General features: G+C 42.3%; 1 protein-coding gene across 4 annotated transcripts in view; it reads left to right on the top strand.

Annotated features, from left to right (window-relative positions):
• The window catches only part of IRAG2 (inositol 1,4,5-triphosphate receptor associated 2), a gene marked incomplete at its 5' end in the record, with an annotated part of 39,795 nt that overhangs the window by 19,612 nt on the left and 8,030 nt on the right, over nucleotides 1-12,153 (top strand). Inside the window, 8 exons of one of the 4 annotated variants that reach the window (XM_082310761.1) lie at nucleotides 1,732-1,793; nucleotides 2,764-2,829; nucleotides 3,812-3,920; nucleotides 5,086-5,233; nucleotides 6,064-6,145; nucleotides 9,599-9,645; nucleotides 9,729-9,793; nucleotides 9,921-10,037. In XM_082310761.1, the coding sequence (XP_082166887.1) occupies nucleotides 1,732-1,793; nucleotides 2,764-2,829; nucleotides 3,812-3,920; nucleotides 5,086-5,233; nucleotides 6,064-6,145; nucleotides 9,599-9,645; nucleotides 9,729-9,793; nucleotides 9,921-10,037 (696 nt within the window). Of the gene's footprint in view, nucleotides 1-1,731; nucleotides 1,794-2,763; nucleotides 2,830-3,811; nucleotides 3,921-5,085; nucleotides 5,397-6,063; nucleotides 6,146-9,598; nucleotides 9,646-9,728; nucleotides 9,794-9,920; nucleotides 10,038-12,153 lie in introns of those variants that run through there. The other 3 variants (XM_082310763.1, XM_082310764.1, XM_082310762.1) reach the window with 3 other exon arrangements.

Raw genomic sequence — 12,153 nt, 5'->3', positions numbered from 1 at the left:
ATAACTGCATGGTACTAGGCTGTTCTCTTTAGTGAAAGCAATCATGTCATTTCATCGTACACGTGCCACTTTTGCTACGGAACCATAGAAACTTCATACTACCTCTTGCTCACTCACTAACTTCAACACCTCAAAAGCCTGGGCAGTTAAAGAATGCAGTGTTTTAATTCCAGCACATGTGGCTTTTTCTTTCCAAATTCTGGAGTGCATATCGCTTATAGGAAAAACATGTTGACTGACCTCAGGCCACTGAACGTTTGGCCTCACACATGCATTTCCCAGGGCAATGTGACTGACTGCTCAACATATATGTGCATTGTAAACAACTTTGTGAAACTACAACTTGTCTCGTAGGAGAAATTACATGAGACCCTATGTCTTAGCTCTAAGGCACAACTGTTATGCACTGATGTAGCAGGAACACCTCCAGACTGTGCCTGCTGACTTCTGACGAATATTTTGGCATTGTTCACGTGTGTGTGCTCATGTTGCTTTCATGCTTACTACTTCCTTCAAACTGTGGGGTTGGTTTTTTAGCAAGAGGCATAACGATGGAAATAGTGTGTCATTTTCCATCTCTGAATAGACAAAGATCTTGTGTAAAGTGAGCTAGAGTAAATGAGAGAACCCCAGGTGTGGAAGAGACTGGTACCACTGTGACTCAAAAAAAAAAAAAAAAAGACCCCCAAACAAACACCCAGAAAACACTACCACCCTGGAAATGGCTGAGACTTTGGCTTTAAATGACTCCTGGTAGTTTGCAGGAATCTCTTTCTGTAGATAAATAGAAATAAACTGGTAAATGTGTAGAGAAGTTGCAAGGTGTTATGAAGAGTAGGGCTGACAAACAAGGATGGGAGTGGGGGAAGAACAATACTTTATATTGGTTCCTGCAGAAAGCCAGACAGGTCTAATGCCCCTTCTGACTGAAGGACTGGGTTGTATTCTCTTCCCCACCCACCTACCCGCTCCATTCCCCTATTTCCTCCCACCCGCATGATAAGAGATGAGAAATGAGGGAACCTGTCAGTCAAGAAAGCTACTTCAACCTAAGTCAGCCTGGCACAGCTCCTTCTATGTTTCGGATGTCTAATCATGCCTTGCCACTAATTGCTACAGCCCTCATCCAGTGAAAAAGCCAAATGAGCTACTGAGAGCTGCCTTCAATTTTTGCTTGGGCACTGAGGTGGCGGTGCTAACGAAATCCCCTTTCCTCCCCAGCCCCCATTATTAGCTGTGGTATAAAAGCTATGATAGACTTGTATCAAGGTAGAAGTCACTAGAGGCAGGCCCTGGCATTACCAAACTTGAACAAAGTATGTTTCTAAGTATAATGTAAAGCCCATTGACTTTAAAACTTCTGTACAAGATGTCAAATTGGAAGGACAAATGCTTCTCTTCCAATAAGTTGTAATGGAGTTGTCCATTTCCACAGGGAACTGGGGCACCTTAACGCTGATGACGTGGGGAAGCATGCCCCCCCTCCCCTTTATAGCAAGGGGAAATGTAACCACAGGGAAGAAAAAGTGCCCAGTGTTTTCTGGAACTCGCAAAACAAAATGCACTTTTAAAACTTCCTTTCCTGTGAAAAACTGTTGTAGATATAACTAGAGTAAAGCAAAGTGCAGTGGGTTTGTGATAGGCAGTAGTCGGGTTTAAAGACACTAATGTCTGACTGCTTTTTATCAAATTATAAGGAACCCTGTAAGACTTGTAAATGTCTCTTCATAGCAACTGTTAATACACTACGATGGGAACTGCTTCAAAGGCGACTCTGTGAATTGCTGTGTCAGGTATGACGCTTGTCTGGTGGGAGAAGAAATGGTAGGCTTGCACAGGAGGTGCTCTGGTGGAAGGACATCTACAGCTGAGATGAACTGCTAGTAATTTGGCAGCATCCGGTTTCTTCTTTTCTAACATGTACATAACTGTGGAGGCATTAACTGTATGTATTGATCTGTACATTATTATTTTCCTTCTTCAGCCTTCTGGGAAAAATGGGTTAGAACTTACAGGTGTGGCGTTGGTCTTTGCTGTAAACAGCTGTTGGTGATTCAAGTGGGGCTGAGGGAAGCTTTCCCTGATGCATTGGTGTGATTTGTCCCCCACAATCAGCCCTCTCTTCTGCAGACAGTCTTGAAAACAAATGTTTAAAATCTTGTGTAAAAAAAAAAAAAAAAAAAAAAAAAAAAAAAAAAAATTTCATGATATCCAGGCATTGGAATGTGCAGTAAAACAGTTATTACCTTTGTGTCCCTCTGTGGAAATATGTTGAAAATTATATAACTCTGGAGTACTTTGCTTTGAATAAAAATACTTTCTTCAAGTTTGGAAGGGGGTGGAGGGGGAAACATTGTGGGAGGACTTTTTTCCCAACCAGCTCTAGTAAGGAACGCTATAGCTCAGGGTCTGAACAGTCTGGATTGAACATAGAATAACAAGGTATTTATGAAGACAAACAGAAGATCCTAAAATGTATCCTAGGCTGTAACAGGGGCATCAGAGGGGCAGAATCAAAGCTGTGGACCAGCTGCATGTGAACAAGATTTGTATTGTGCTTAAAGGTCTGCAGAATTAAAGGCTGAAAGTAGCAAGGGGGAGACAACTGCAGTTTTCCTGATAGCTGAAAATAGTTCAATCAGAAAGATAAAATTCCATCTTGTTCACAATCAGTAGTAGTGTTCCTTTTCTTTTTTTACCTTTTTTTTTTTTTTTTTTTTCTTCTACGTCTGCCTGCCTTAAACTGTTTCTCTGTTGCAACAGTGCTGTGCAGAGTTAGAATCTGACTACAGTCTACTGCCCACATCAGCTGAGCCGGTTAAAGGGAAGGTAAGTGTGCTTGCTATGATCATTGCTGAGCCTGTTAAAATGTGACACTAGTTTTGTTTGATTGGTTTGATTTTTTTTTTTTTTTTTGCATGACCTGAAGGAAATAAATAACTTTCCTTGTGAGAAACTTTGCCAAGTTAAACATTCAATAAAAGTAATTTGAGATACATATTTATCTATATATGCATGTACATGTATACGCACATACAAAAGTATATTCAAAACCAGTTTCCTATTGCTTCTGAACAATCACTGTGACAAAATATAGGCATTTAATAAATTGCATTTTGAGAAGGATCAGAGGCTGAAGATGGGGCTATATCTTCCAATTTCTCTTCTGTTTTTCATCCCTGAAGCAACATTAGGTCAAATGCAGCTGTATAAGTGTTGCTTCAGAAGTTTCCTCTAGCCATCTTCAGATGACACCTCTTCAGCACTAAACAGCAAGCAAGTGGTGTGAATTCAGGAGCAGGGGATGGTGGAGGCAGTGCTTTGTCTCCCCACAGCGTAGCTGGAGATGCCCTGCTGCTGAGGGAAATCTGACCTGTGTAGCAAGTGCTGGGCACTGGATGAATGTTCCCCGCCTCAGTCAGTCTGGTTGGCTTGGCTGAAAGGGTTTTTGGTTTTTGTTTGGAGTTTTTTGGGTTTTTGTTTTTCACAGGGGTGGATTGGTTGGTTGGTTGAGTGGTTTTTTGGTTCTCCTGTCCTGCTCGTCTTGCCTGGTTTTGTAGCATCTAGTTCCAGACCTAGCTTGGACCAACATGTCTGTTGCAAATGTAAAGTTTAATTATTCTACCTCTTCCTCTATCTGTTCTGCCCATTAAGGATGTGAGCTTCTCGAGACAAAAAAGCAACAGATGATGCATTTGTATAACTGTTAGTATTACATTATGCAGATGCAACTGCGTGTGTGGGGGGAGTTGGTGGCATTAATGTATTCAGCGTGATTGAACAACAGCAGCACTTTCTATTTTTCAATTAGCAGCTCCATTGCTCTAAACGACTGTGGAGTGAAGGACCCACCTTGTGCACTGAAATTCCCAGGACGCTGCCCTCGGATATTTCATACTGGCGTAGTACATCTCTGCTAGGTAAGACCTGGTGGTGTTGGCCATTTTTCTGTCTCTCTCCTGAAACATAGGAAGAGTTGATAGAACAGTATCAATGGTGCTAAACATGCTGGTAGTGTGTGGAAAATCTATTGTTGGCGTTAGCCTATTTCTGCATGTAATCCAGGAGGCTGAACCATGTTTATAATGCTTGCAGTGAAAGGCCTGAAAAGGTGGCTGTCTGTCAGCCTAACAGGAGCCTCCAAAAGCTTAAGGAACTATTAGTGTAAATCATACATCCAAGTCTATTGCTGACAAGATACTTGCCAGTCTGGATCAAGAGGGCTTGAGTGACATTCTTCCCATTCACTCTGTTGACTGGCACACACTGAGATAGCAAGCGATGTCCTGCTACTTTGCCGCTGAGCTGAGGTCAGTCCTGGTTTAAAAACTTGAACGGGTAACATAGCTACTGAGAGTCAAATAACTGTATTTGTTGATTTCTCCTGCATTCATAAGGTGTTTGTACTTCCCTGCAACTCTCAAGCCTTACAAGTATTAAAAGCAACCACTGACAGATATGCACTGCAGGGCCACAGAACTGCAGAGCGCATTTGGGCTTTTATAGACAAAGTGTTTCTTCCAGCAGTAAGCTGGTACAACACAGAGTCTCTTGTCACACAAAATATAAAATGCTCAATGTAATTCTACGCCATGTTGGGGGAAATGGAAGAAGATCTTGCTCGACTGCACGTGCTCCTTGTAAGAGCACTCTGCTGCTCTGAGAGGGCTGTCTCAGTGGGCCAACTCAGGGTATTCTTGCAACTTGCTGTAATACTACGATCCAGCCACAATTAAGGCAGGTGTTCTCAGCTTGCGCCAATCAAGTACTGATACAAAAGAGATCTATTTCCCAGCCCTCTCTGTCACACAAAACAATTCACTACAACAAAGGTGTCTTGCGTGGAAGTTTCTATAACCTGACTGATGGAAAATCCCCATCCCCAGGTGCGGCAGACTCTCCATCTACCAAATATGTTAAGGACACGTAACCTAACCCTTTCATACCAAGATGGAAGCTGCCTTATTATAAATCTGCATTTGGTTGGTCTGCTTCTTGATTATTTTAGGCTTAGTCAAAAATTGGCATGTGACTGAATCCAACTTTGCCGATAACCACCACTCTTCACACTTGTCTCTCTAACAGATGCTCTGACCTTGGAAACCTCACGCCCAAATAACTTTCCTGTGCACGGCTGGGATCGGCCTTGTAGGCAGAGCTCTGGCAGCTGCACGTTTGAAAGCTGCGACCTGGGACACGCATCCATTTCAGATGTGACGTCAGTGGGGTGCAAGTAAGATGGCAGAATAACCCCTTCGGGGTGAAGCGTGGAAGAGTCCGTGGGATCTAGCAGAGTCCAAGGGAAAGCAGTATCCCCAGCGTATGCTGAGTTCAACACCAGGGCATCTCTTGCAGGAAATACTGGACACTCGGTGGTCAGCTAATGGTGTTACAGGGTAACACTTTGCTTCTGTTCACAAAAGTAATACTAAAAGTCTTTACTGAAACTGTTGGTATGACCACCAGCCAAATACAGTGATGGTGTTTCCATTTCATGCTGGAGAGCTGAGGCATGATGCAGGCGTTCTTGTGTGTATATTCAGTATTTAACTCACAACTAACACCTCCCATTTAGAAGCCAAAATCCTATTGGCTTTGAGGAGTCACTTTTTTTTTTTTTTTGCAGAGTTTAGAGCAGGAGTGCTGAGGTCTTTGCTTATCAAGCTGCCTCCCTAGATCTTTAAAATACAGATTGAACTGCTTAAGATTATGAAAGCTAGCTAACTATTGTCGGTGAATATTTTAAAGGATAAGGAGGATAAGGATGTTCCTGAAGAGGCAGAGGCAGGCAGTCTGCAGCAAAAGACTCGCAGCTCTCGAAGCTTTTGCCACTGGCTTTCTGCAGAGCTGTGCAGTGTGGAGGAGGTTGGGAGAAGGACTGGTGGTGGTTCTTGCTATTCGGGGGAGGAGGGATTGATGTTAGCGATGAATTTGTCTTTCTCTGAGAGACCAGCTGTCTGACTATACAGATAGTGGCGACTTCAGTTGTTATGTGCTTAAGGAAAATGGGCAATATATCTCACTGCTGTTTGGCCAATATGCAAATAAAACGTGTATTGCCAGGTGGAAAATACGCTCTGCTGGTAACTGTACTGATGCAGACCTTCCTGTTTCCATTACAATGATGGACTCTTCATTTACTGAGGTGAGTGCCGTCTCTAATGCCCGAGATGTGGGTTTGAATGGGTTCAAGCATGTAGTGCCTTACACAGACCCAGATCCAGACTGAGCAGCTAAAAATCAGCCCTGCTCCAAGGTGAACGGAGCTGGCACCTGTCAGCAGGGTGCCGTGACATCTTGTTCTCTGTACCTTCTGTTTGGGTACGCTTCTGGAATACTGGTTATAGAGCCAAATGTCTTGATGTTCACGTGCATCTGGGTCATGCTTTTAGCTGGGGCGTATTTTAAATGTGGTTTCAAGGCTTGAGACAGTGCTGTTTCTGCAGTAATACTCAGTTCTGTCAGGGAAGTCTGAGTGATTTTGGTCTTCTTATCCACCTGCGAGAAGCCACAGGATGTTGTGAATGCTGCCTTTCTCTGCAGTTTCTCCCACGGTTACCATGTAACAGCTGAAAAACGACATCTTTGCTGTATGAAAACTTTCAGCTGATGTGCTCAGATATGCCTTCGCTGCTGTATTGACTCCTGCATCTACAGCTTGAGCTGTCAGTCAGCTTTCTCATGGCAGCAACAAGCCGAGCTGCAGCTCAGCACACCTAGCTGTGCTCAGTGCCACAATACTCTCCATTGAAATCTAGACCTCAGCCCTGCCGCACAGGGCTTCTAATTAGCTTTATAAGCTCCGATATTGGTGTTGGTGGTTGACGACGGAAGAATATTTGTCAGTGGTTTCTGTGAACCTGGGAATAACCTTTGGAAGACTAGTGACAGGCAACCTCAGACCTACCCTGGCTGGCGTGTGGTACCTGCAAGTGCGGCAGTGGTCCGGCTGTAGCGGCAAATCAAGGCAGAAAGTGCAGTGAGGGTAAAAAGCAGGAGTGATGGGGACTGCCTGTGGTTTCAGCACACTGCTCGCTTGGGGTAGAGCAGGTGAGGAACTCCTAGCTTGTGCTGCTAGTACTTAAGCTACCTTAAAGAGGAAAATCTCAAGGGCTCTTGCTTCATCCAGTCCTTCTAGAAAGTCACAGCCTTGCAAAGTTGTTTGAAATGCCTGTGCTTCATCGCTTTGGAGCTTTCTGTCATTCCAGCTGGGCTCAGAAATGTCATTTTGCATTTTTTTTTTTAATATATAAATATTCTGTGTGAATATTCTAGAGGGGGGAAACTAAAATGTTAAAGCTTGCCCCAGAGAAAAGGCAAAAGGGCTGTGTCCAGTATTTGTTCCAAAAACTGTGACGTGCAGCAAAATTTGAATATCCTTGTTTAATAGGAAAAGTCTCCCTAGGTTTGGTTTTTTTTTTATTACACTTTGGTTGCAGATGTGTTTGAGCAGATCAAGCCCTTCAGCATGTAAGTAACTCAAATTATTTTGTCAAAGCATTGTCACTGTAGGAGTTTAGGGGCTATTTAATAAAGGAGCTCTTGTGAGAGCCAGATGAAGCTTGGGCTTTTTATATTTGTTTAGATTTTATAAATGTGAAAGTTGTACTACAGTCTAAAAACCAGATGATAGGCCTTCCAAGTGTTAATGTTTGTTTGGGAGGAGTTATACAAGACTGTGGCCAGAACTTCTCTGCTGTGATTAGAGGATCCTTGGATTATTATGCTAATCGAAGGGATGGAAGGGGAAAAAGTAATTGGGATTGTACTGCAGGATCTTCTTTGACACAATCCTTTTATTAGGATGAAGAACCATTCTCTAATGCCCTGTGGAAACAGATTTTTACTAGGAAATCTAGAATGTGGGGGGGGTTTGCTGTCTTTTCTCTTTAAGCGTACCCTGTGCAATCCATGAGAGCTCACAATCCTAATAGCCAGCATGGGGTTTTAAAAACCAAACTGAGGATTTCCCTTCATTGCAAACAGAAACCACGGACCATGTGATTACCTGGGGAGGGATAGGGCACGTAGAATAATGTATTGCTTTAGTCAGTTCCAGGTGATGCAAAGCTTTTTGTTTGTTTGGGGGTTGTGTGGGGTGTGTGTGTTTGCTTTAAAAGCCCTTTAGATTTCTTTTGTTTTTATTCCAACGTGCTATTCATTTTCACCTTCTCCCTCTCCAATACTCCTGTAGACCTAATGTCCTGAACAAGGCAGATGCGACACTGTGCTTCCTTAAGTTCAATAGAGAATTCAAATGAGAATAAAAATAGCCTGGATTTGCATTAGAGGAAACATCCGTCTGGCTGGGGCAAGGCTCTGTGAGCGCAGTTGATGAGTGGAGGAGTGGAGAGGGGAAAGAAGGCACTTACTGATGCTGGGAGCAGTCGGTTGCTCTCGGAAGTGACCGGGGGCCTTGGTCGCTTCCTTTTCAACTTTGCTGTGTTTCCTGGATCCTCTGAGGATGTTTGAGGGGGAAGGGAAGATACCAGAACATAGACGATCACTCACTGATATGGTTTTTCTGTTGTGTCCGTGTCCTCCCCCCCCCAATAGTATTCTTGGACACTTGACATGTAGGGAGCTACCCAAAGCTGGCTAGCCTCCTGCCTTCTCTGCTTGGAGATAAGTTTGGGGTTTTTTTTCTATTCAGCATCCCTCTTCAGCAGAGGGTGGAGTTCATCACTAGTCATTACCGACTTAACCCTTTAAACCTCTGTTTTACCCTGTATTTTCACCCACGAAGAGACCGATCTATCAATTGAATAATCAAGCTCGAGTCATCCAGGTGAAATGAGGAAGAGAATTATTTCCCATTCAGTATCTCCCTTGCCATATTAAAAGACTTAAGAGGATGTTGTTTTTGTCTATGATGTGATAAGACTCGGGTCCAGAGCCGCACCGTAGCGGCTAAAGAAACATGAGCAAAACTGCGTACCAGCCTTTAACTGCTGAATTCCTTTCTGCTGCTTGCACCCAAAGGAGGAGGCCTGAAGCCTTCTGAACTGGCTAGGGAATTGTCATATACAGTATCAAAAACTAGTGTCTTTCAAAGACGCAGGCTAAAATGTACAACACAACATGCAAGTTCTCTGTGTTCTGAATAATCTGCTTGGTCGAGCTGTCACTATTAACGCTTTTTTTACCTAAATGAGTCTGACGTCTGTAGCCGAGTGAAGCTCCGTGCACCTCACTTGTGGGGTTTGAGGTCAAGACCGTGAAAATGGATATATCTTGATGCGCAGCATTAAGGTAGAACAGTTGCGTGGTAACATATACCTAGGTCATTTGAAAATGTGTGTTAGAAGCAAAATGTGAAGTCAGGAACCAAAATACATCTCTAAGTATGATATTCCTGAGATAAGGTTTCTGCAGACACATAGTTATCGCTCCTAATGATGATAACATGCTAAGCTACATACTGCATGTCTGGGTGGCTTTAGACTATCAGATGAATCTGCATGCAGTTACCATCTAGTTCTTCACTGCTGAAATAATTTAGGCACAGCTGGGGGAATTATTAAAACTTTGACAAAGAAATTTTCTATTTGCACGGCAACCTTTTCCTTGATAGTAACTCTTCTCTCTTTCCATTAAGATTGACTCTGCAGAGCCAACGCTACCAGCCAGTCTGATCCCACCCAGGTCAGGTTTTGTGCAAGCTTTTAAAAGCCTTTATCGAGATTGTATAATATCAATGAGTATCTGAAAGAATTTTATTTTGGTAGTGATCACTTAACTTCACCCCAAGAAGTTCTTACATCCTCGTTGGAAAGCGCTGCACCAGTAACAGGTAAGCCCTTAATTTGGGGCACAGATGTGTGAACTTTTTGCACTGAAAGTCTTTGGAAATAGATATGCTCAAGTCTGCGCATTTACTGAACAGTAAGAGCTCTGTCTTCTGTTGCCTGAATTTACAGGCTGCCTTGTTATGGAAGAAAAATCACCCAAGGGCTCACGTGAAAAAGAGGAAGATGTGCCAACTTCCGTAGCAATAGAGAAAAACAACGATAAGGGTCTGGCTGGTCCTGTATCAGGTACAGTAACTGCTGCAGTGCACTGGCACTCGTGCAGTGAGAAAACCGCTTGCTTCCAGCACATCTTTGAAGTGAGGAAGCTGAGTAAGAAAAATGACTTAATGCCAACTTGTGATTTTCTGTTGTTGAACATACTTTTGCCTGTGAGTGCTCTCAACCCTCCCTGAAACTCGAGTAGGAATAAGGCTTTATCTACTTGCAGGAGGCTGGTACCCTACAGTACTGCAAGAAGTAAGCATGAAATAACTTGGTGAAATCTTGATGCTTGCTCAGCTGGCAAAACATTGTGTGGATACTAAAGCCCAGGCAATTTTAGGAGGAGAGAGAATGTTTTCAGGGTTTTAAAAAGTTTTTAGTGACACAGCTAGACTAAATAACGCTTTCCTCGCTTTCAAAACTGATGCTCAGCGCACAAGAAGCTGGGATGGGTGAAGAGGAGAGATGAGGGTAGAAGCCTTTGTGTACGGTTTTGTCTTTCGCTATAGCCGTAAACACCCAGAAGAATTATTCTTACCAGATCTGCTGGTGCATCTTCCACTTAAAAACTAAAAGTAAAACAAAACCGGAGTATGTGTACACGGGGTATTTAGGCTATTTTTAAAAAAGCTGATCTGAATAAGCAGCTCAGAATACGTGTGCATGCTTGTTTGTAACCATATTAACCTTTACCTAAATATAAGACTTTTTGTCGTCATTTCTTGTTTGGTTTTGTTTCTTTCTTTAGTACTATCTTCCTGAAATCTAATTTGGTCCCCTCACTTAAACGTATTTTCTTTCTACTAATTTGCCTGTACTGTTAATTTTCGTATGTGGTATAGGTGCCTTTGGCAAGGAGGAAACAGATATGCAAAACAGATCAGAAAGAGTCCAAACAGCTTTAAAGTCTGAGAATCCTGCTGCCTGTTGTACATCTCTTAATAGAAAGTGTTTCTAGTATTAGAACAGAGAGACTGACGAATCTCCACTTGTGGTTTTGGCTAGTACCACACAATGTCTTCTAAAGGTGCTTGGGAGCCAGGTCAGGTAGGTAGGGCTGCCGTAAAAATCAGCAGGGACAAAAGGGAGTGCTAAGCAGAGGTGGTCGTTCACGTGAAGGATGAAAAGAGAAAGCACTTCAAACCTGAAGGTGTGTGGTTTTTTTGTTTTGTTTTTTTTGTTTGTTTTTTTGGGTTTTTTTGGGTTTTTTTTTGTTGTTTTGTTTTGGTTGGGGGTTTTTTTTTTTGGTTTTTTTTTTGTTTTTTTGTTTTTTTGTTTTTTTTTTCTCTCCTGTGCCATTTCTTTGGCTTGCATCTGGGGGGTGTGTGTGTATAAACAGAAAAGGAAAAAAAAGTTCTAGATGTTCCAAAAGGTATAAATAGCTACCAGAGTTACGGCTACACAAGAAATTAGTGTGACTTTCAGACTTTCTGCAGTTTTTAAAATATTTTTCCTTTTTAAATCTTTTTAATAGCCCTCTTCCTGGAGGTTATTTTTGCCTGCTTTAAAGCTTTTCTAAATTGTGGCACTTGAAAGTTTGTGTTGCACACAAACTATTGAACTGGCATCATCAATTCCTGAACTTAGCAGTTCATCACCATTCATCTTCTGGGAAAGACAGTTATTTTGTTGGCTCTATCAGCACCCTGCTAGTTCAGTTTTTAGGTACAAAAGAGAGTCCAAGTATCAGACTAAGTTTGAAGCTTATGGACAGCTGAAATACCACAACTCTATGCATTTCATGACCTGGTTGTGCTCAAGCTCCTCTGTAAGGGCAGCTGAAGTAGCATCTATTTCTTGACTTCATCTGATATTCTGTAATGTGAAAGAAGAGTATTACAAATATTCATCACTTCTCGTGTTAGTTTGTGCATGGGTTTTTTTACACATTCCTGTGCTTATAGAATTCCAAATAAATAATCATAAATTGTCTCTTTAAATAGCAAACAAGCAAACAAAAAAAAAGTGCTGGTAGCAAAATAATGAAATTCATTTTTCCAAAGGAATATTACTGTAACTCTTGCAACTTCGACTAGAGTAACTACAACCAGGAGTAATATTCTCACTTGTAGACATGTAACGCTTCTTATTGGGATTTTTTTCCAAGCTAAACATAATCATCTTCACACTTCTTCCTTTA

The sequence above is a fragment of the Platalea leucorodia genome (genome assembly GCF_965183815.1).
Source record: "Platalea leucorodia genome assembly, chromosome: 4".
Lineage (NCBI taxonomy): Eukaryota > Metazoa > Chordata > Aves > Pelecaniformes > Threskiornithidae > Platalea > Platalea leucorodia.
This window is presented reverse-complemented; position numbering and strand designations above follow the sequence as displayed.